Genomic DNA, 23,830 nt, shown 5'->3' with positions numbered 1-23,830 from the left:
GATTTAGGCAGGCACACACATCACCAACTCAGGTGCAGTTCCTTACACCCAGCTAGCCTCGGTCTCTCAAGTGAGGTCCATTCAGGAAAGTCAGAGTTAAATTTGATTTTAGCACAGTATCAAAGAGCTCGTATTCTGAGTTGAAAAATGAAACTGCACACACTGAAAGAGGCCTCCGCTGAAGTCAGTGTTCGGGTACCGGAGTGACTCTGCAAACGGCTCGCTGGGTGTCTGCCCGCGGTGGATGGACGTTTTGGATAGGCACAGACAGAAATGAAAAAGAACCAAACATGCCCAAATGACCCACGCCTTGGCATCCCATCAGCCACAAGCTCTCAAAGTTGGGAAGCTCCCACCCCAGAGGGGAGGAGACGGCAGAATCCTTACTTTTGGGGCTATCTGGACTTCGCAGCGCAGCTCTCCCTTTGCCCTTGGGGGTTTTTAAACCATCTGCGAGGTACTGCTGACCGCTCTCTCCTAGCTCCAGCCTGCGCTTCGCCTGCAATAAGAGAGTACAGTCGTTGGTCACTGGTCATCAGGACGACCCCAAATGAGACCGTGGGATCTGATCCGGCCCCCGAGCCTGCTCTCCCCACCCAGCTCCGCCTCACGAAGGGTCTGGTTCCCTGAAAGGGACGAGGGGAGACCCCTCCGGCTTTGGAGGCGGGGCTGCCACGCAAACCCTCTGGCCACCTATGACGATCACCGCCTGTGCCCAGATGGACAATCCACGATCCTTCAGGTTGGGCTCTGGAGCCACTTTGTTCATTTATCATTAATTCCACATGCGGGCCAGGCTGGCGCTGGATACTAAGATTACCGCAGGCATCATGGGACTTAGAGTCACTTCTCCCCAGCACACCCCTGCTGCCACTGCCATCTCTGATGGGGGTTGAACCCCTTTCCTTGCGCTCCCTAAACACTCTGTGTTTATTGGTCTCATAACACTTGCTGGATATAAGAGTTATTTTGCTTATCTGTTTCTCATTTCCTTTACAGCAGGGACTCTTTCCCATTTATCTCTATATACCTAGGGCTTGGCACAGAGCCTGGGCTTCCTTAGGTATTCAATCACAGTCTCTCTCTATATATATATTCAATGAAAGAAAGAGTGATAGAATCATAACACAACTAGTCATAGACTACACATGGTCATTCATCAGGATAACAAATACTGCCAGCACTCAGTCTTGGGCTTCCACTAGGATTACTGTCCCCATTTTGCCATCAAACTTGGCAAAGTTCTCGCTCAAGCTTCTCCATCTGATTTTCACTTTAAAAATACCTAATTTCATGTCTTCTATGTCCTGGGCCCTGAGCTTAGGGAACAGAGGTAAACAAGACAAACAAGAGGCCCTTCGTTCCTAGTGTGTAGAGTCCAAGAGAGAAGCCAGGTAATTTACTAAGTAACGGGTAAGTACTGACTGTCTGGCATGCAGGGTGTCCAGCCAGACAGGAGTGGTACCAGCCAGACACCTGCATGGCGATGTGCATGGAGGCTCACGTTAGGGCAGATTCTTCTAGTGGGGAGATTCACAATTTCAAAATAACTCCCGGGACATAGACACCAAAGTGTCAGCTGATGACAGGCATCCAGCTTCTCTATGCAGAGTTATCCACTATCCCACAGGTGGCTCATCTGCACTGACACGTGCTGTCTATGTAAAAGGCACAGTGGATTTCAAAAACTCAACACGCAAGAGGGTAAAAGAGCTCATTAATCATTTTTATGTTGATTACATGTTAAAATGATGCTGTTTCAGCTTTATGAAATATTACTAAATATGATAGTATTAAAATGGTCATGTCACTTGTTTCTTTCAAATATGTGTGTGTGTATGTGTATATATATTTATATAAACCTATATGGCTTGTGTTTGTGGCACACATTTCTTATTGGGCAGTGCAGGGTTAAACGCCATCGGTCCTAAGGCCTGGGAATGACAATTAGCAAATTCATTTTCTGAACTTCATTTTCCACTCCCAAATATTCCCCCCAATCCTTGTGTGGGCCGTTGTTTTGGTTGGCCCAGTGAACATTCCCTCTTCGTCAGGCAAAAGCTCCCTGATTGTCCTCTGGGGAATATCCCTTCCCACTCAGACTAAGTGTACTGGTGCACACAGGTGACCCAGGCCCGGCAGGTCTTTGTGCTCCACCACCCCCCTCCCCCACAGTGACTGGCCCAGGAGGCCAGGACCAAAGCTGGGTGAACAAAGGCCAACCCCAGGAACTCCTCTGGGACTACTGGTAGGAAGGGATGTGCTTTCCTAGTTAAGATTGAAAAGCTGGTAGCTGGAAGCCACCTGAGAATGAGGCCTTCTGGGTGGGGGGGGGGGTGCAGCAGAGTCAGGCAGGTGGTCTCCCCCAGACTTTTCATTTACATTGCCAAGGAAGTTTCCTTTTGGGTCAGAGCACTTTGAGTTGGGCTCCTGAAAGTGTGGTGTGCAAGTGACAGCCTGTGGAAACAGCGGAGTCAAGATGGGCTCCAATGCACTGGGGAGCTGGCATCCTCACTAAAGAGCGGTAGGGTGTGGGGGTCACATCTTGTGGCCTTCAGAAAATTATTACTGATGGAGAAAAGCTTCATTTGAGGTAAGTGGAGAAGAAGAAAACAGCTTTACTTTGGAGGCTTTTTTCCCCTCTGAAGAAGATAGAGAGCCGTTTTCTCTGCCCCCTGCTAAAAGTTCACAGAAGGAAGGCAAAGTGGGAAAAGAGCCAAGGACTTTGAACTCCTGGACCCTTAAGGCTGCACTCTCCTTGAACCCTCATGATAAAGAGCCACTGGTCAGCAGCCTGGGGGCATATTCACTTTGCCCCCTCGTCCCCGGCTATTGTTTCCAATTGCTCTGGGGCAAAGGCATGTAGAAGCAGTCAACTGTAGGCTGGGGAAATTCTGAGATCTGTTGCTAAGACACTGAGATCTGATTGCAAGGACCAGGACTACTCCGGGTGTGCGACGTTGGTAACATGGCACCAAACCACAGAGGTGACCAAATCTAAAGGGGAGATAGAAAATCTACTAAATTAGAAAAGCACCCGAGAAAGCAAAGACCTAGGAGATCTCAGTCTCTGAAGGAATCAATCACGAAGCCCATGAATTGACACCAAAAAGAAATCAGCTATGAAAGCAAGGCTGGCCTGGAAAATCCTCCCTGGGCAAGAAATTAGGGCTGTCACCTTGGCTCCACAAGCAAGCCACATCTCTAGCAAGCCTTGAGGGGCTGCTAATGCCTGTTGAGGGCAGGACCTGCTAGGGGAAGTGACCACCACGAGTGATTTCCCCCTTTCCAAATGGACATTGCTGTTGGGTTATCTTGTTATCTTTCCCCCCGCTGCTTGGTGCATGGGGACTAAAGTGGACTTGAGAGGACCCCATCTTACTTGGAGGTTCTAGATCTGGTCCATGAGGGAGCAGCATTATGGAGCATGGATTCCCTTAGATCAGGACACGCCATCCTTCCGAGGTATTATCAAAGGTGGCTTTTAAAACTACAAAGGAAGTATGTGCCAACTTTAGGACCTCGGCCAGCTATGATGACACGACTCTGTAATGAAACAGTCACACTGCCAAGCTTTTCCGAAAGGGCAATGAAGGAGCTCTCTTGCGGCACAGTGGGTTAAGGAACTGGCATTGTCACTGCAGGGGCTTGGGTTGCTGCTACAGTGTGGGTTCAACTTCAATCCCTGGCCTGGGAAATTTATATGCTGTGGGTGTAGCCAAAAAAAAAAAAAAAAAAAAAAGAGGAAAATGTACATATGAAAATAATAGGAATAACTGTCAGGGAGTGAAGCAGTGGGCTGAGGGAAACATCCACAATTTCCCTCTACCTGGCATTTGTTGCCCCTGTTTTTTCATTTGGGGAAGGAACTTCTCCACAGCTCTTCCTTCAGGTGGTTTCTTTGTCTCCAAGCTTGAGAACAAATAGCCTGACGTTATTGGTCTTAGGCTGACCCTTCCCATCAAGGCTACAGAGGTGAGAACTTAATCTGGGCCTGCGAATCAGTGTCATCCAGTCAGCTGGCTAATAGGACTGGGTTACAGATGGGGCCATGACCAAAGCAGGATGGATCAGTCAATGTAGGGATTTTGTTGGAAACTACTGGCAAAGTACTGAGTTCCTTTCACTGAGAGTTATTAGGCTGGTAGGATGTAAGCCTAGAGCTACCTGGGAACTGAGCCAACAAAGAAGATGGCAGAGTTAAGAACTAGAAAGAGACTGAGTCCCAGTGCCTTCAAGGGAGGTGCTAGATGTAACCAACCACTCCCAAAGACATATCTACCCATTCCCACAGACAGATTTGTGTGAGCTCATGAAGTCCCTTTTTTGGTAGAAGACAACAGTTTTATTACTACCACTTGCAACCAAGAGTCCTGATACAGCCCTTTAGTATTTTAACCATAATGCACTCAACATTTGAGTGTTTATAATATGCCATACACTATGTTAATTGCTTTCCACTTGACCGTGTTATCTCATTTTTACAACCACCCCATAAGGTAGTTGTTATTATTATTTCCCATCTTACAAGAGAAAAGGGAGGTTTAGAGCTCCTAAGTTATGTTTCCAAGATCCCCAGAGCTAGTAAATATGCCTACTCCGAAGTCTGTGCTTATAACCACTTCATAAAATGATTGTGAAAGATTGCCATATAAAAATATTTGAAAAATTATATTAAATGGATACCCTCTTACTTTATGATAAACTTAAGGAATTTTATTTTATTCATAATTAAAAAAAATTCCTTTGCATAATAAATGCACATGATGATTCACACAGTGCAAATGGGTACACATGCGAATCGCCCTGCCCTCTCCCACTCTTGATCCCCAGGGCCCTTCCTCAAATGCAAGTACTACCAAGTTACCTAGATATCCTTTTAGACAGTCCAAATTCATACATAGCTAGTCCAAGTCCAAGTCCAAATATAGCTATATACCACCACACCTTACACAATTTCTTTTTTACACAAATGGCAGCAAACCTCATACTTAGTCTATTAGTGAAACATCTCAGGGTTTGATCCCTATCAGTTCATTCAGAATGAGCTTCTTTTTTTAGAGCTGCATATATTGTCCTCATTAATATACTTAGCCAGACACCTACTAATGCACATTCAACACTCCTCCACTATAACCCTTTTCCCAATATTCGTGACGCCACTGTGAGCAGTCATGACTCTACCCCATCTTGCACTGAAGCCGAGAAGACTTACTTAAAACCTCAGTTAATAAGGCACAGATACCAGGACGGAACTCAGGTCTCTTCAAATAATTTGTCAGGGACCATGACTTCCCTGGACTGACTGCGATGGCCCTCTTTTGCTGCCATAGCAATGTCTGGGCCACTGGGGCATGATTTCATCATCATAACACATACATGCTCCAGCTTTCCTCACTGGACCATGAGCTCTGGTCTTAAGTAGCTTAGTTTCCCCAGAGCCTTGCATATGGCATACGCTCAGTCACACTGACTTACTCACTTTGAATGAACCAAGAATAAATTCCCGACATCTCTTGGCAGGTAAATCACAAAGCCCTAGCATTACCAACCTGTAAAGGGGATATTTAAATATATATGTATATATTTACACATGCTAGAGATTAATCTACATGTTTGGAAAGATTTTCGAGAAATATAAAGGTTGCAGAAGGATACATATAATATGATCTCATAGGAGGAAAGAACTATAAAACTACAGACTTCAATATAAAATTTTCCATATATCCACAGAGGGAAAAAAATCTAGAAAGAGCCACCTCAAATGTTAACAGAGATTTATCTTTGAGAAGCAAAATTAAATATGAGGTAATGATTGCATGTTTATAGTTCTGCAATATTTGGTTGGATTTTAGAAAGTGATGTATCTATATACACATTAAATTTATATCTTTCAAACTAACACTTGTACTTTTCGGAGTATATTCTGAGAACAGCTACGTTGTTTCTAGAGTTTTGTCTATTAAAAACGGCACAGCCAGTTTCTTGAATATTTATATTTTTCCACATATGTCCAACATAAATGCCCAATCTCAGAAGAAAAATTCACTAAGTTATTGTACATTTATATAATGGAATGTTATGCAATTAATGATAACATCTATATGTCTTAAGAATTTTATTTATTTATTTGTTCATTTATATTTACTTATTTTTCTTCTTTTTTAGGGGGGCACCTGTGGCATATAGAGGTTCCCAGGCCAGGGGTCGAATCAGAGCTGCAGCTGCTGGCCTACTCCACAGCCACAGCCACACCAGATCCTAGCCACATCTGCAACGTATGATGTATCTAGCAGCAATGCTGGATCCTTACACACTGAGTGATGCCAGGGACTGAACCCACATCCTTGTGGATACTAGTTGGGTTATTAACCCATTGAGCCACAATGGGAACTCCTATATGTGTAAGAATTTTAAAAAATCAGGTATGATAGTATAACTATATTTCTGTGGGGAAATTATATGCACAGAAAGAAAAGATCTAAGGATATATACTAATTTAATAATACTAATCTTTGAGTGGTAGGATTATGGCGATTTTGTTTTCTTCACTTTTTTTTTTCTTTTTATGGCTATACCTGTGGCATATGAAAGTTCCCAGGCTAGGGGTCAAATTGGAGCTGCAGCCGAGGCCTATACCACAGCCACAGCCATACTGGATCCAAGCTACATCTGCAACCTACACCACAGACTGTGGCAATACCACTGAGCAAGGCCAGGGATCAAACTTGCATCCTCAGCAAGACTAGGTCAGGTCCTTAGCCTACTGAGCCACAGTGGGAACTCCTCTTCTTAATTCCTCTTAACTTTTAAAAGTAATTTAGTAATAATCACTTTAAAGTGAGTGTGGGTTTCCTGGATAATAAAAACAAAAATCATTTTCCATTTGGAGTTAAACAAGTCTAGTGGTTTATATCCATTCAGTGTGTATGCATATGGATTCAAAACAAAAATGGGGGAATTCCTACTGTAGCGCAGCGGAAGCGAATCCAACTAGGAACCATGAGGTTGCTGGTTTGATCCCTGACCTCTCGCTCAGTGGGTTAAGGATCCGGTGTTGCCGTGGCTCTGGTGTAGGCCAGCAGCAACAGCTCCAATTAGACCCCTAGCCTGGGAACCTCCATATGCTGTGGCTGCAGCCCTAAAAAAACAAAAGACAAAAAATAAAAAATAAAAAAACCCCAAAATTGGGTATGCTACCAGAAAAGGCATGCCTGCTATAGGCAGCAAATTGTGAACAGTAAAATAAACTCCCTTTAACCCAGTTAATAGAGCTGGGTGAGGGAAAGAACTAGACATATGATACATTTTATCTCAAAACCAAGGGTGAGACAGGGCATTCTGAACAGAGGAAGAAGGGAAATAGAGGAAAATGGAGATTAAATAAATAGAATGACGACCAGATTAAATACAACAGCGAAATAATCCAGCTTGAGACCAGATCACAGTTGAATCTCACTTGGATTTCAGCCATTAGGTCCATGGGTTAGGGTGAGAAGCTTTTAAGAAAAGAATACCCAGTTGCCAGTTGTGACTGTATATTAATTCTATCTGGTTAACCATTTAAAAATCCATTCAAATTATTTACTAAGTCCCTGCAGCATACCAGACCTGGCACAGCCAGATGAATACCAAGGTGACATGGTGGTTCCTGCCATAAAAGAGGATACAGATAACAAATTAACTAACAGGAAATGCATGATGAACCCTGCAATGAGCCCGTGACTGGGTACAGGAGGGCAGGAAGAAGGCCTGGATAGAGAAGTTGGTGGAGATCTGGAGAAAGTGGTTAGTGGTGATGGTGTTTGAGCAAAGCCCTGGAAAACACGTGGGCTTCCCTTCCCTTGGGGAAGAGAGTGGGAGTTGGGGGGCCTTAAGCAGCTGTCCAATCACAGCGGGAAGCAGGGACTTGGAAGGGCCCCGTTTGGAGGTGCTGGTGGGTGGGGGTGGGGGTGGGGCTTTGGTGCAGAGGAAGAAGGGGCCGGATCATGGTCCCTTATAGGTGTCACCCTTCCACTGTCAAACTTAGCTAAGATGAAGAGCTCCGAGGTCTTCTCTGGAGTTTTCCCCAGCAACATCTAAGTTCAGAATCTACCAACAAGAGTACCGTCTTTAAGAGCTGTTCGATGAGGGGCCTAAACAGAAACCAGTATCTCAGAGAACTGATGAACAGAGCAGCACGCAGGAAGCTCTGATGGAAGCACTTGGCAGGAAGAGGAGCTAGTGTGCATTTGATCCTGGTGGAGACGTCCCCTCACACCCCACATCCCAGCACTAGCAGCTGGCAGGCAAATGTTTTCTTTTCTTTCTCAGGTGTGTCCCTCTCTACACCTGCCCCGCTGTTCCAGCCCAATTCCCCCATCATTACTCACTGGATTGCTAGACTGGATCCCCAACTTGGCCATTTTTCTTCTTTTGACTTTTAAACTACCGATCTAGGGCATTTTAATTTTACTCTGACTTGTATTTGTGGACTAGTTTGGGAATCTAACCAGATACACATGAATATTTCTAAAGCAAAAGGAATCTCAAACTTACAGTACAGCTTTTGGAACAGAAGCCATTGACTTAGGAACTGTGGCTGCCTTGTTTTCTATATGATGGAGGATAATGTGAGAAAAAGAATGTGAGAAAAAGAATGGGTGATTGGGTCTCTTTGCTGTACAGTAGAAAATTGACAGAACACTGTAAACCAGCTATCATGGGAAAAATAAAAATCCTTAAAAAAATAAATTGATGCACATGATTTTTAAAAGTCCACTGGATCAGGGAACCTCTCCAGGGGAACCGATTTTACTGTTCCTCTTGGTGGGCACTTATTTCTAAGTAAATTAAGCTTACACAGATATTCCTTGGTTTAGCTATTCTGGTTATTATGTAGACTTCTTCACTGATGCCACATCTACACTTTCTTCCACTCTTTCTCCCGGTAGTGATATCGTTATTTTTGTTTAAATCAAATACCAGTGCTGTGCATTTTGTTTTGTTTTTACAGCTGCCCCCGTGGCACATGGAAGTTCCCGGGCCAGGGACTGGATCTAAGTTGCCACAGCTGCATCAATACCGGATCCTTTAACCCACTGGACCCAGTGGGATTGAAGCCGCACCTCCACAGCTACCCGAGCCGCTGCAGTCAGATTCTTAACCCACTGCACCACAGCAGGAACTCCAGTGCTGTGCATTTGGACTCTACAAATATTCCAGCAGCATCAAATAGCATACCGAGATTCCATTTCCTTTTTTGGTAAAGTTTCCTTTGGTGTTCTCAACTGTCTTTCCTACTTGGTGGGACCATTTGCATTTACCACACACAGCCTCGGCTTTTTCCAACTCTCTGTCGTAGCAGATGTTCTATCAAAGTCCCCTCTTTTTCTACCTGAAGTTCTTGGACCTCCCTCTGTCTAGATTCAAGACTGTTCTCTGGGCCTGTTGCATGACTGTCATTCTGCAGTTTTCCCTCGCTTCCTACAGTGTTGACGTTTGAGGTGGACATTTGTCATTTTATTTGACTGCCAGCCTCCGCACCTTCCCTCTTAAGCTTAGGAAATTCTACACTTTGTCAGTCTTGGTGAGAGGACCGGGTTCAGGGCAGGACACCCCCAAATTGCCTCCAGAGCACACTGATTATTTTGAATTTTAAAGCTCCTTGAGAAACAGCGGGTGAAAAAAAAAATACTAAAAAGCAAAACAAAGTGCTCTGACTGCCCTCCTCCCCCTTTGCCCATGAAAGTGGGAAATAAATTTCCCTTGTGAAGGTACAGAAGGTATATCACCAGAATTAGGGAATTCAATGCTCAGGAAGCTGTGTAAGTAAAACGTGTTAGTTCTGCATGAGTCTGCTACCCTAAGCACAAGGCCTTTTGTTTTGTTAAATCTTTCTCAAATAACTTTCTTCGTCTAAAAGTGGTAAATAAACAGCCTGCCTTGGTCACTTTGGAGGTCCCATTTCTATGATACCTGCCTGCATAGTGCATATGAATTAAATTGTTTTTTCCCTCCTGTTTAACTGCCTTGAGTCAATCTAATCCTTTGACTAACCAAAAGGACTTAGGAAGAGTGGGGGAAACATTTCCCTTCTGAATCAACCATAGGAGCTGAAGACACCCAGTCCTCTCTCCCAGCTTCCCCAGAATCCAGACTAGGGCCACCTAGGCTGCAACAGGCAGACGCACCTGCCCTGGATTTGGAATCTGGAGATGCTTCTGCAAAACCACAGACCTGGTGATGGCTGTGGTTCTGGCTATGGATCTTTCCTTGTTCCTGCTTGTTCCTCAAGCTGGTCCTCTAATCTTCCTGAAAATTTAGTGAGTTATCCAATATCTTTTCAATAAACTCCTTTTCTGCTTTAAGTTGGCCAGAGTTGGGTTCTACTGGTTGCAACAGAATCAGTTTCCTGATCCCACTGCTAAGCTATTGTTTTCCTGGAACACATCTGAACAGTAGCATGGCAAGAGAAAATTTGAAATGTGAAATGTGTATCTGAAATGTGTATTTCAGCCTCACACTTGCTAGTTGGTATAAGTAAAGAATTTAAGGCTGAACATCAGTTGAACTCTGAAGGCACTGCTCCTGGGGTTTTTATATCCAGTGATGATGAGAAGAAACCTGGAGCCACAGACTCTCATTCCTTTGAAGCTATTTGATGTTTAACCTCTCAGAAAGATTCTACGCCTGTCTTCCATTTATTGTAAAATTTCATAACACGTATTCAGGGGTGCATCTTTTTCTCATTCACTGTGTGAGAATCTCATGGGCCCCAAGGAACTACTTGGCCTTCAGCTGTGAGAAACTGCATGTTATAAACCATTCCCTCTCGATGTCTTGGTCTAATCTTTCCGGAATTCCTGTTCCTCTTGGATTGATCCTCTAAAGCTTTTATTTTCTATTTTCCATGTCTTATGCTACTAATTATTTCTTTTAAAGTCTTGTTTCCTATTTCATCTATTTTCTCCATAGTCTTACTTTCCTACCTTAAAAAAAAAGTCTTGGTGCATGATGGAGGATAATGTGAGAAAAAGAAGGTACATATGTATGTAGGACTGGGTCACTTTGCTATACAGTAGAAAACTGACAAAACACTATAAACCAACTATAATGGAAAAAATGAAAATCATTAAAAAAAATCTTGGGCTCATTCTGTAATGTTGTAGTCTTTTCTCAAATGCCTGGTCAAGCTTTGTGTCTTTAAGACAGATATTTACAAATAAAGTGATAAAATGACAACTGGGAGTGCAGGATTCAAGTTGAAGCGGTACTCTTAATCCATTTATTTTTAGATTTCTCAAAAATTATTTGTCTGGGAAGAGACTCCTGGATCTTGGACATGTACTCTGCATGAAACGTGCTGAAAATTCCCCTTTTATTCTGAGTTTTGGCACATCCGCTCTGTGGCTCTCCAGAGCAGACGGAGCCCCTCTTGGGCCAAGGCTTTGTCTGTTTTACTTTACTGATGCCACGCCTCATCCTGCTCTCTGTGCTGCAGAAACCTGTTGAATTCTCTTGTCCACTGAAGGCACCCCCTCACTTGCGATGATTAAAAAAAATGCTTACTATTATTTTCATAAGGTTTCAAGAGAAAGAAGATACATGTGACAATCTGCCATAAGTGTCCCTCTATGTATTTAATTCTCATTCATCAGTGAGTGGTGTGGATGGGTAACTAAGTGTAAGGCACTGTGCTTGGCACTTACTATTAGTAAATGAACTCACATCATAGAGGCAATGGTTTCATTTGCAAATAGGAGCTAAAGCCCTTCTATCTTTCCTACCTAAGTCTCTACCCCCAATAACTGAATTTTTTTTTCTTTTTTCTTTTTGGGCCGCACCATGGCATATGGAGTTCCCTGGCCAGGGATCAAACTTATGACCCGGCACACCAGAGAAACCACTAATCCTGTTGCACCACAGCGGGTATTCCTGAATGTTGATCTTTAAAAGCAAAAACCTCTGAAAACCTTTTACAGATTAATTCCTTATCTATCTATCTATCTATCTATCATCTATCTCTTTACCTACCTACCCACCTACCTATCTACCTGGTCTTTTACAGATTAATTAAATATGTATCTATACCAAAATTAAAAGTAAACGGGTAAGAAGCTTAAGAGAAAGCCCTGACTAATAAGTTATATACACCCAATGTTATTCAGATGAAATAAGAAAAAAAATGACTAACCCTTTTAATAATAAGAAATGCTATGATGACCCTTTATATCTGTGAGTCATAGAGGTCTCTAAATCAGAGTGGGCAAAAGGTTTTTAATCCCCCATACAATGCTTCAGCTTTATTATTCCCCTCGAAGTCTGAATTTTATATGCTTTTACAGAAAAATAAATGGCAAGGAGAACTGTGCAATTAAATCGCTAACTTAAAAGACAGTTTTACATTTATTCATATTACCAAATTCATAACATGTTCTTCTTTCATTTAAATGATTGCTAGCTTTAAATATGTGGTTATTGCCCATAAAATGGAATTTAAGAATTCTTCTCTTCAGACATCTGAATTTCCAATTTAGAAGTTGGCAAAAGTATTTAAAATATATTCCGTGATGGGCAGGCAGAAGCTTAGGCTCTCATTCTGCTGCTGAGATGTCTCCCTGCAATAGTGTGCTTGAATCGCCCCTGGAGTACTATTTAGTTTATCTGTGCTTCCCTTTCCATCTGTAGCTTCGGGTCTCAAGATTTTTACCTCACTTCGACGGCAATATGATAAACCAGGAAGTTGACAAACACTGTCTGCAAAAGATCACGTAGTAAATACTTTAGACCTTGTGGGACACAGCTCTGTTGCAGCTACACAACTCTGCTGTTGTAGCAAGACAGCAGCTAGAACACATAAATGAATGAGTTCAGCTGTATTCCAATAAAACTTTATTTATAAAACAGGCAGTGGACCAGATTTGGCCTGCGGGCCACCGTTTGTGGACTCATGGGATAAATCATGATCCTCCTACGATTTTAATAATATTCTATCAAAGGATATCTATGTTGCTTGTTCCAAACACTAAAATTTTATGAAGCGAGACAGCCAATCATCTTTTTGGGTAATGAAATGACATCTCTGTCATGCTTTGGGTTATATGTGAGGACTAGAAATAAGTACTAAAAGTGAAGCAAATCTGAGCTATCCATTTGAATAGCTGGATCTCATCCCATCCATGGAAAACAATGATAATTAAACACAAGAAGATACTCCTCTCTATGTCCTCAACCACTCATGGCTAAAAAGATAGTTTATGGGTGCAATAAAGAGCTATAAACAAATTCTTACTATGGCTTTGACAGATCAATTTTAGAGAGTAGTAATTCAACTGCTTCATTACTAGGACAAAAAAAAAAAAAAAATCTGTCAGCAAACTTTCTCCCAACTGAGTTACACTTAAGACATGAGGGTAATTGTTAATCTAAACTCACTGGAAACTGGTGAGCTCAGAGATGCTTCCTTCAGAACACAGTTGCTAAAATGGCTTGCAGCACAGCACTGGTAACTTAAATCTCAGGAAAAGAGCATGTGTTTAATTATCACTTATGCACCAAAGGACAGAGCACTTGGCTCTGGAGGACATGGTTTCATAAACTATCTCCTGGTACAGAAGCATGACAGATGTACTTCAAGAAGTAAGAACAGTTTGGAAGATTTTGACCTTAAGAACAAATTGAAGAACTCCCTCTTAAAGTAGTAAACTATTACTTTCAAGAAATACCAAGAACTGAAAGCTGACATCTGCTAATCTCTTATCGTGTCAGGAATGTCCACTACTTTGGACGTGAAGGCTAAAAGGTGCTGCTTTCCTGCTCTCTCAACTTGCATTTTGTGGCAAACTCAATTCCTGTATTTGAGGGCTGGGAGTTTCCAGGCTGCAGGACAGTGAGGAGGAACCCAGGTGGAGGCTGAGTTGAGAAGATGCTGCAGTGAGTCTGGGGAAATGAGAATAGCTAGAACTTGGACATAGGACCAAAAAGGAAAGAACTGTTCAGAGAGACAATCTTGGAAATCTGCAGGGGGCCCCTTGGATTCAGTAGACCCCTGATCAGTGCCTGCCTGTGAAGAAACTACCTAAGGCTAGGAAAAACAAACAAGTGAAAGAAATAGAAAGCAGTGCCCAGAGTTCCCACAGGGCCTGAAACTGCAGGCACACTGATCCTACAATTGTTCTCAGACTGAAAAAACAAAATGAGACAATCCTCATAATTCACCAGACATAGGCCAGCATACTCAGAAGGGTGCTGTCTCACTGGTGAGGCAAAATTAGCCTTGAATAAACACTGCTTTGGTCCCACCCAACAAAGATCAAACTGAAAGATCAAACTGTTTTTAAGAAACTTAACTGCATCTCAGAACAAAACTCAAGAATATCTGTAGAAATACAAATATGTCTAGTACCCGACAATGAGGTTTCCAAGGAATACCACCCATATTCAGAAGAAAAAAAAAAAATCAATCAATCAACAGAAACTGGCCTAGAACCAACACAAATGTTAGAATTAGTACTCAAAGACATAGATAAAAAAGTTAATGTAGTTGTACTCCATATGTTCAAAGAGTTGAGATCTGAATGACATAAACCTACAGATTAAAGAAGCTCAATAAATCTCAAACACAAGAAACAAAACTATACCAAGGTGCTGCACAGTCAAATGGCTCAAAATCAGTGACAGAGAAAAAACCCTAAAAGCAGCCAGAGTGATCCCAAAAGACATGCTACAAATAGAGAAATAAAAACAATGAGAGATTTCTCATTTGTAACAATGGAGCCGGAAAGCATTGAAAGAATAAAAAAAAAAAAAGATACCCTGTCACGCCAGAATTCCAATACCCAGCAAATATATCTTCCAAAATCCAAAGGCAAAACAGAGATACAAAAGCCAAAAGAATTCTTAGCTAGCACACTTGCTCTAAAAGAAGTCCTTTGAGAAGGAACTTATGCCAGGTGGAAACAGGGATCTAGACAAAGAAGTTAAGAGTATCAGAAATGGTAACTACATGAGTAAATATAGGAGATTTTCCCTCCACTATACTTAGATTCCTTTAAAAGACAATTGACCGTAAACTGTTTCATGGATATGGATAAGTAAATTACATGACAATACTAGCATAAAGGCCAGGGAAGGAAGAAATGAAAGTATATCATCGTAAGCACATTGTATACTACTAAGCAGAAGAGAAGAATGAATGGGGTAAGTGCAAAGAGACAAGAATAACCAAGATTATTGGGAAGGGAAACAAAACAGTTTTCAATGGTATTGTTAATGTCATTACAGGGGGCTATTCCTTCTACCTCTTGTATCTGAAAAATTTTATAGTAAATTTTTAAAAAGTAACCAATGACTTGGAGTCAGCTAGTGAGAGAGAAGACTAGGTATGGGACCAAAAATCTGGAGGGTAATCTTTCAGTATTAGCAATATTTTAAACATGCATATCCTCTTGGCCCTGCAACTGTACTTCAGGGAACAAATTTATCCTAGAGAATTACTGAAGACATGTGCACAGGCATGTGCAAAGATTTTTTTGCAGCATTATATTTAACAGGAGGAAGTTTAAAAAAAATCTAAATGTCCATTGTCCATTAATTGGAGAATGGTGACATAAACCACTCTATATCATACACCCACATTACAGGACATCATGTAGCTTCAGTATTTTATGGTGAGGTCTAGCTTTGGCTTTAGCGAGAAAAAAAGCAAGCCAGGACAGTAGGTGCGCTATGGTCTCCTCTGTAAAAACAAAAGCAATCATTGCTGAAGGCCTCAGAGGAAGTCCATCAATGAGGTGGAAGGCAGTATACTCGACACACCTCTGATAGGAGGTGTATGAGAACATAAACCTTTGTGGAACATTTAGAAAATTGGTGAAAATAAAATATCAACAAAGGAAACACATTAAAAACAAAAATGCAAAATGCCTAGGGACCAGGAAGATTATGACAAACTTGAGGAAACAAGTTAAAGATGCGAAAAGTGTGTGCCAGGCAGCCAGGAGCAGTTTTGAGATGGCTGGGCTTCTGGGAGATGGGGAGAGAGGAAGCCTCCATGAAAATGACAAAGAACAAAGCATAAAAGGCTGATGAGAAGAAGGAAGGATAGAAGCGGGGATGGGAGCTTTCAGGTTTTAGGATTATTGACCACTTCTATAATATCACGTCTCCGCTAGTTAGATAACTCCCAAATTTCTAGAAAGGAAACTAAAATTTATCCAACACCTACGGCATACCTTCATACAGATTATTTTAATGAAGGAAAAATGGGTGCCCTAAGTGTTTAATTTGTTAAGATGAAAATTTCTTTGTATTAAAAAAAATCAATATACACATAGTGCTGTCAATTTCTCAGATACACTGACTCTTCAGAAGCACAACACTGAACATAACATATTGGTAACATAAGAAGTTCAGAATACTATCAATGTCATCCCTGGAGATACATCCTCCTGCATCTGCAGGAGATTGGTTCCAGGACACCCCCCACCCCTCCCCTGGCCCCCACAACTAGGACACCAGAATCAAAGGATGCTCAAGTCCCTTACACAAAATAGCATCATATTTGTATATAATCGAAGCACATCCTTATACTTTAAATCATCTCTAGATTACTTATCATAACCAATATGTTATGTAAGTAGTTGTAAATAGAATGTAAATGCTGTGTAAATAGCTGGCGTGCATGGCAAATTCAAGTATTGCTTCTTGGAACTTTCTGGAATTTTTACCCTGAATATTTTCAATCTGAGATTGGTTCAATCTATGAGTGTGGAACTCTCAGATGGGAAGAGCTGACTGTAGTCTCTTCATCTAATGGTATAAGCAAACCTTGGGTTTTATAGGTTAGCCTGGGATTAATGAGTCTCTTTAGATAATCCCTGTAAATTCATTGCTCCCACTGGCGCTCTTCCTGCCTAGATCACTAAAGAGCAAACAACTATGGAAAATTTAACATAGATCCCAATTTGCATGATCCCTAAGAAAGTAAATATGGGATGAAACAACACTTGAGAAGGGAGAACCACTCTAAAATACCCAGATGGGGGGCAGATAATGGAAAGGACTCCATTATTCTAATTGTTTTTTCTTTTACCCCCAGTAACTTCCACAGAAGCTTCCTGTTTCAGGGGAACAAATTATTTAAAATGCACTACCCCCACACAAAAAGGGCCAGTTTATCCCCACCTGTAATGACAGAGTTTTACCAATAGGCTTACCAATTTTTTTTTTTTTTTTCCTGTCTTTTTTTTAGGGCCGTACCCGTGGCATATGTAAGTTCCCAGGCTAGGGGTCCAATCGGAGTTGCAGCTGCTGGCCTACACCACAGCCACAGCAACACTAGATCTGAGCCGTGTCTGTGACCTACACCACAGCTAATGCAATGCTGGATCCTTGACCCACTGAGCAAGGCCAGGGATTAAACCTGCATCCTCATGGATCCTAGTCAGACTCATTTCCACTGAGCCACCATGGGAACTCCCTAGGCTTACCTAATTTTTGAGAAACTGCCCAGAGTTTAAAAGATTGGAGGAGGCGGGAGGAAAGGAGGCGGCTGGGTGAGTGGGCAGCCCTGCTGACCTGCGAGCGGATTTAGCTGCAGAGATTCCGGCATAGTAGCTACTGTCTGACCTATGATGTAAAGACCTCCCCATCTGGGGAACACAAAGTATGGATCCTCTCTTTCAGAGCAACAGGGCAAAACAACACAGCCATCAAAATAGAAAACATTACACCTCTTCGAAGGGAGTAAAATTCCTCCACTCACTTCCTGCAGTTCTGACTCCCTAGGTTCTGACCCACAAAATGGACTTTAACTCCACATTATACTAATGGGGGGGAACATTTTGATAGAGATCATGAAGCCTCTCACCTACCCAATGCAGTTCAGAACAAGGTCTTGGCTTTTTTTCTCCTCCATAATGAGCCACGACCTTTGAGGCACAGAAGAAAAATCAAACCAAAAGGTCTACGGCGGTGACTGCTCATGAATACATATGACAGTGTGTTCATTTTCCAAACACGCATCAAAAGATCCTGAAAACATACTAGGAATAAATGCTATACCAAATGTGGGCTGGAATGGTGGTGCTACAATAGCTCTAAAAATGGACAAGCTTGATAATACTGAATTCAAAGAACAAGTTGACAAAGAACTTTTTTTATCTAAATGAGTTCTGAAAAAAAAAGAAAAAAGCGCTAGTGCGTTGTATCGGAGATGATGATAAATGCTAACCTTTACTAATGATGAAAATCAATAGCAAACTATAAAGTTTATCAAGGACCTGGCTCTATTCAGAAGCTTGGTAATTACAGGAAAAGCAGTGATTTATCTGAACAGACTTTAAGCTCAGGTGGAACAAACCAAGCTCTCTTTAGGGGACAATACAGCTTGGCTTCTGTTTTACAAATGCATTTTTTTCCTATCTCCTTTGTCTTTTCACTACCTCTAGCCTTGCAATTCTAGGCAAAGGATGTTCCCTCAATAGATGTTATGTTAATTGGGAGACTACAGAGAGATCTCAGAAAGTTCTCCAGTTGAACCTGACAGCTTGAACAAAGTCTCCCCTAGTCTATGTACTGTCGGGTTCACCGTCTCTTGGGTTCCGCATTCTCGGATTTTGGTACTAGCGGGGACGGGGCGGGGGTGGGATAGGGGTAGTTGGGTTGGGGTGTCCTGGACCCAGTACCAAGGGAATATCAAGGGATGACTGACTTATTTTCAGTTGTAGGCAAGGGCAGTTGGTGGTGGTGAATGAAGTACACTCTCTTCTCTGAAGCCTTATCTACATCACCTTCTTGCTCTGCTTCTCAGCCTGGAAATCTCACCCTGGCAAAGGGAGTCACAAAACCATGACATGCGGAAGTTCGAAGGTCAAGGATGGATCCTGGTCCACAGCAGAGGCCAGGCCAGATCCTTAACCCGCTGAGCCTCAGGCGGAACTCCTGCAGTGCTGTTCTTGATGAAAGACCCCAGGTAAACATCAAAGAACTCCCATGAGGTCTCACCTGAGACTTCACCCAGAGATTCCTATTACCTGTGTTAACTCTTCTTAGAACTGATCATTACATATGCAACAATAAGTACCTTGTTATTAAAAATAATAACAAATGCTTATTTGTGTGATAAAAACTTCCCAACCTCAGATTGGGATAAAATCAAATCAGTTATAAAGTTTACCAGCATCTGAGGATGTTAAGAGTTTGGGGGCTGAGTGGGTGGGGGGGCTAAGTCCACAGCATACAGAAATTCCTGGGTATCGAACCCAAGCCAGAGCAGTGTCAATGCTGAGTCCATAACCACTAGGCTACCAGGACACTCCAGGTGTTAAGAGCTGTATAGGATAATATGAACCAATCCAAAAAACCCTGATGGTTTTATTAAACATATTATTAATGACGCTCATAAATCACTTTGGTACTTTTTTCAAGGCATGGGCTCATTTTTCACAAAACCTCTATTTGTGCTCATGCATTGCATTTGCTCACTAAAAGACACATGTGGGTAGGCAGTGACTTCATAAAAAAGCTGGGAGGAAAAGGGACAGGACTATTTGAATCACATTCCGATTTAGGAGAATGCTCTTTATGATGCTGATATACTCAGAGTGATTTATCAAGGTGAATAAAATAAGCTGCAAGAAAAACACATTACAGTGAGTGTTATTTCTACCACATTAGCATATAATTCTTTTTGTCAGTTCACAAAATATAAGTTTAAATAATTTTTTTAAAACTGTGAGACTGTGAAGGCAAGAAACGTTAGCCAAGTGACAGAGCTTTCTAGGCCTCTACTTCCTTGCCTGCACATAGTGGAGAGAGGACTAGAAAAATCCCTGGAGTACTTTCCAGAGCCTCAATGCCTGTGAGCATCTCCGAAACCTCATCTTTCACCTCTTTTGTTCACTTGCATTTACATTTCTGAGCAAGATCCCTTTGCATAAGTGTGTTACTGACCGGAAGCCGGCAAGAGCTAAGTTCAGCAGAAATTTTTACTAGATAAGTCATGAACATAAAATAAAGAAAATGTACTTCAAAAACCATCATAGAATTCTAAGCAGAGGGAGTTCCCTTCATGGCCCAGTGATAAATGAACCCGGCTAGAATCCATGAGGATGTGGGTTCTATCCCTGGCTTCACTCAGTGGATTAAGGAGCCAGAGTTGCCGTGAGCTGTGGTGCAGGTCACAGACATGGCTCAGATCTGGGGTTGCTGTGGATGTGGTGTAGGCCGACAGCTGTAGCTCTGATTTGACTCCTAGCCTGGGAACTTCCATATGCTGCAGGTGTGGCCCTAAAAAACAAACAAACAAACAGAAAAAGAATCCTAAGCAGAAATTTAAGAATACCCAAAGTCTCTTGATTTGTGACTTAGTTCATAGATGAACACACAGGCTCACTCTATCCCCAGCTCCTTCAACCATTAAACTTGAGTGGCCAAAGGGTGAATGTGTGTGAGACACCTCAGCTTCTGGATCCTTTTGCAGGCTATTTTCCCTGGGTTCCTAAGGGTTTGGTTGTAAAAGGGATGAGAGAATTTCCTTCTGTCCCCACCCTATTATCACACTGTTTGTGATCAAACGGCACCCTTGTCAAAGCATTTGGGACACCCTTGCCCCAGGCCTGGTGAGAAAGAACATTCACTTTATTATGAAGAGTGCTCTGTCTTTAGGGACAGCAGGATGTTCAGAAGGTTTTGTACTCAATTTTTATCTTCTCTTTCAGCCAACTATGACTCTCTACAGCAAAAATTGTGCAGTAAGGTCAGTTAATAAGATCATGGACTTCTAGGAGCAACCGTCGACCCTTGCTGTGGACAAAGCACTTATCTGATGGGCAAAAGGCAGGGAAAGATCTAAAAAAGACTGTAGCTTTCCCAGGAGCTCTCAAGATAGCTGAAGCTTCTGGAAGTCAGAGTTTCCCAAGAGGGTTTGAATCAATCTGCTAAATGCATCAAAGCAGAGCCAATGGGAAAGTCCAATAATGACCCGTCTGGCACTTTGTCACTTTCTCTCTGCAGCTGAAAAAATCAGCCAGACTATTTCAATGAAATACAGGGGATTCGGAGAGAAGCACATGCTACAACCTGGAATCTTCTAAAAACGAGAAAATCATCCCCAAAGCAGGTGACTGAAGTTTCAAGCAAGTTGCTATTTCAAGTTTCTTGTTCTGACTGTATTTGGTATTTTCAGGACCATTTTCTTGCATGTGGCATTTGGTCACTGTCACAGTCCTTGTTGGAATAACTAAAATCATTGTCAAACAAACACACAAGTCCTGGTTTTCAAACTTGGATATACACTGAGACAATTTAAAAGTTCTGATGCCTAGTTCTCACTGCCAAGATTCTCATGAGTATATGAGTGTGTTCTAGGTGGCAAGATTTTTAGAATTTTATCTCCCACCCCCCATCTCCTTTGGTGACCATTATGTTTATTTTCTATGTCTGTGAGTATATTTGTTTTGTAAATAAGTTTAAACCTACAAAGTTAAAAAAATTACTGCATCATTTTTAAAGATTCCACATATAAGTGATGTCATACGATATTTTTCTTTCACTGTCTGGCTTACTTCACTAAATATGATAATCTCTAGGTCCATCCATGTTGCTGCATCTACGCAAGTGAGTCTAAGTCTAGCAAAATTTCAGAACCACTGCGCTAAGGTAAACCCTGGTTGGCAGTTAGGCTCCGAAGGTACTGCTGTTTTATGGTAAGTCTGCTTTAACCTGCCAAATACAAGCACAGTTTTGGTGTGGCAGACCTCATCAGAGGGAAATATGTATTCCGTTCTGATACTGAAAATTCTTATTTTAAAGCAGAGGGACAAGAGATGAGAAGGAACAATAATGCTTCTATAGGCGTAAGACAAGTCTTCAGTACTACGAAACATATTACAGAAGCCAGTTTCACTGTTTTTTTATTATACGTCAAAGGGGAGCACTAACCCAATGAGCAGAATGGGGGATGTATGATGTACTAGTCCCAAGTACTAGTGACACATCTTTTGTGACTTCTGGAAAAATCCAGAGATGCTTTCTACTCTAAGAACACCACTGTCAAAGAACAGATGTTGCTGTTTCCTAACAGTCTTTACATTCTTCCATGTCAAGAAGATAAGGACCAAACCAATCCACCTAAAAGGCAGTGCTATAACATTGCAATTTTCCATTAAGAGATTTAAATATAACTTCTAAGGCCATGGGTCTCAAACTTGAGCATGCCGAGAATCACCCAGAGGGCTCGTTAAATGCAGACTGTTGGGTCCCACCACACAGGTCTATGATTTTTGCAGATGGAGGATGGGAATTTGCACTTCTGACAAGTTCTCAGCTGATGCTGCTATTGCTGGTGTGGGGACCACACGTTGAAGAGGCCTGTTCTAAGGGCTCACAGGTGGCATGAGTAACAAGGAAGGGTCCCGGAGTAACAAGAACTGTTTCTATCTTGCTGCAGGCTTTGTGATAAAGAGAAAACCCACTTTTGAGTGAAACAAGACATTGTCTTAAGGTAAATCTTGAGATTTATGCCAAGAGGCAAAATTTTATCATTCCTCTACAGGGGAACAGACAGGTTCAGTTAGCTTCATTCATTTATGAGTAAATATTCCCCTTGAAGGAGAAAATGGAAGAGCTATCTTAAATTAAAAAAGAGACCTTAACATTCCCGGCCCACCAAAAACACTGACCCATGGTTTCTTGTTTCACAAAGAAGAGAGGCTATTTTTCACTGACAAAATGTTTATTTCATAATATGGCATTTAAGTGGGCATAAAAGTGGGCTTTTTAAATAAGTGGTTAGGGCCATGGAGTAATATGTGGAAAAAAAAATTAAAGTTGAATCTGTATTTTATAGAAGAGCAAGATAAACCTCAAATGGAGCAAATATTGAAACACACACACACACAAAACCAAAACTTTACATAAATTCTGCAAAAAAAATATAGGTCAATTTCATATGTGTGTGTGAAAGGGAGTCAGTGGAGGATGCTTTCTGGGACTCAAAATCTGGAAGCCATAAAAGAAAAAATGGAAAAAAATATGCTTTATAAAAATTAACTTGTTTATGTGGCAAGCAAAAACCTCAAAGACTAAAGAAAATGATAAACTGAGAAAAATATTTGGAGATCCTATCAAGGTCCCAGAGCTAATTACTCTCCCTGGTATATAAAGCGCTCTACAAAACAATAAGAAAAAGACCAACCACCCAGTGGAAGAGTAAGTCAAGTACAGGAACACACAGTTTGCAAAAAAAGAAAATACAAATGGCTTTTAAACATGTAAGATGTCTGCTCTAACACTCTTAAAAAAAAAAAAAAAGGTATGCAAATTTAAAGCATATTGAGATGTATTTTGCATATCAGATTGGCAAAAATTCAAAAGTGTGATAACCCGCTCTGTTGGTGACGCTCTCATAAGTTTTTGGTAAGGGTGCAAAATGAAACGCTCCGTAGGAAGGGCGATCAACACCTTCCAAGTCCGTGGGAACACACCCTCTGGCCAAAACTTCAATCCTCCCTGTGGCAAACTGCTCTGCAGTTACAGTTGTCCATGCATGAAGCAGATACCCGGGCAACTTTGTTCCTCACAGCAGAAGACCCAAAGACTCTCTGCGACTATTCATAGGAGAGTGGTTTAATAACTCTGACACACCCATACAGTGGAATATCATCCAGCTCTCAAAGTCATGAGGTCGTTCTGTATGTGCTGACATGGAAGCGCATTAAAGCATTCAATGTGAAAGCAAGGTGCAGGAATACACAACAGCTGTCATCTTCTCTAGGAAAAGAAGGAAGATGAAAATATTTCAGTTTTTGAATTGACACAAACTGTGGAAGAATTCACAAGAAACTAA

The 23,830-nt window shown here is 41.7% G+C and overlaps 1 protein-coding gene across 3 annotated transcripts in view; it reads right to left on the bottom strand.

The window, feature by feature from the left end:
* E2F3 (E2F transcription factor 3) overlaps positions 1-23,830 on the bottom strand; it is a 76,695-nt gene that overhangs the window by 12,534 nt on the left and 40,331 nt on the right. For all 3 annotated transcript variants that reach the window (XM_021098397.1, XM_021098396.1, XM_021098399.1), the window contains exon 2: positions 388-499. In XM_021098397.1, the coding sequence (XP_020954056.1) occupies positions 388-499 (112 nt within the window). The remainder of the gene's footprint in view (positions 1-387; positions 500-23,830) is intronic.

This window comes from Sus scrofa, chromosome 7, assembly GCF_000003025.6.
Source record: "Sus scrofa isolate TJ Tabasco breed Duroc chromosome 7, Sscrofa11.1, whole genome shotgun sequence".
Classification (NCBI taxonomy): Eukaryota; Metazoa; Chordata; class Mammalia; order Artiodactyla; family Suidae; genus Sus; species Sus scrofa.
This window is presented reverse-complemented; position numbering and strand designations above follow the sequence as displayed.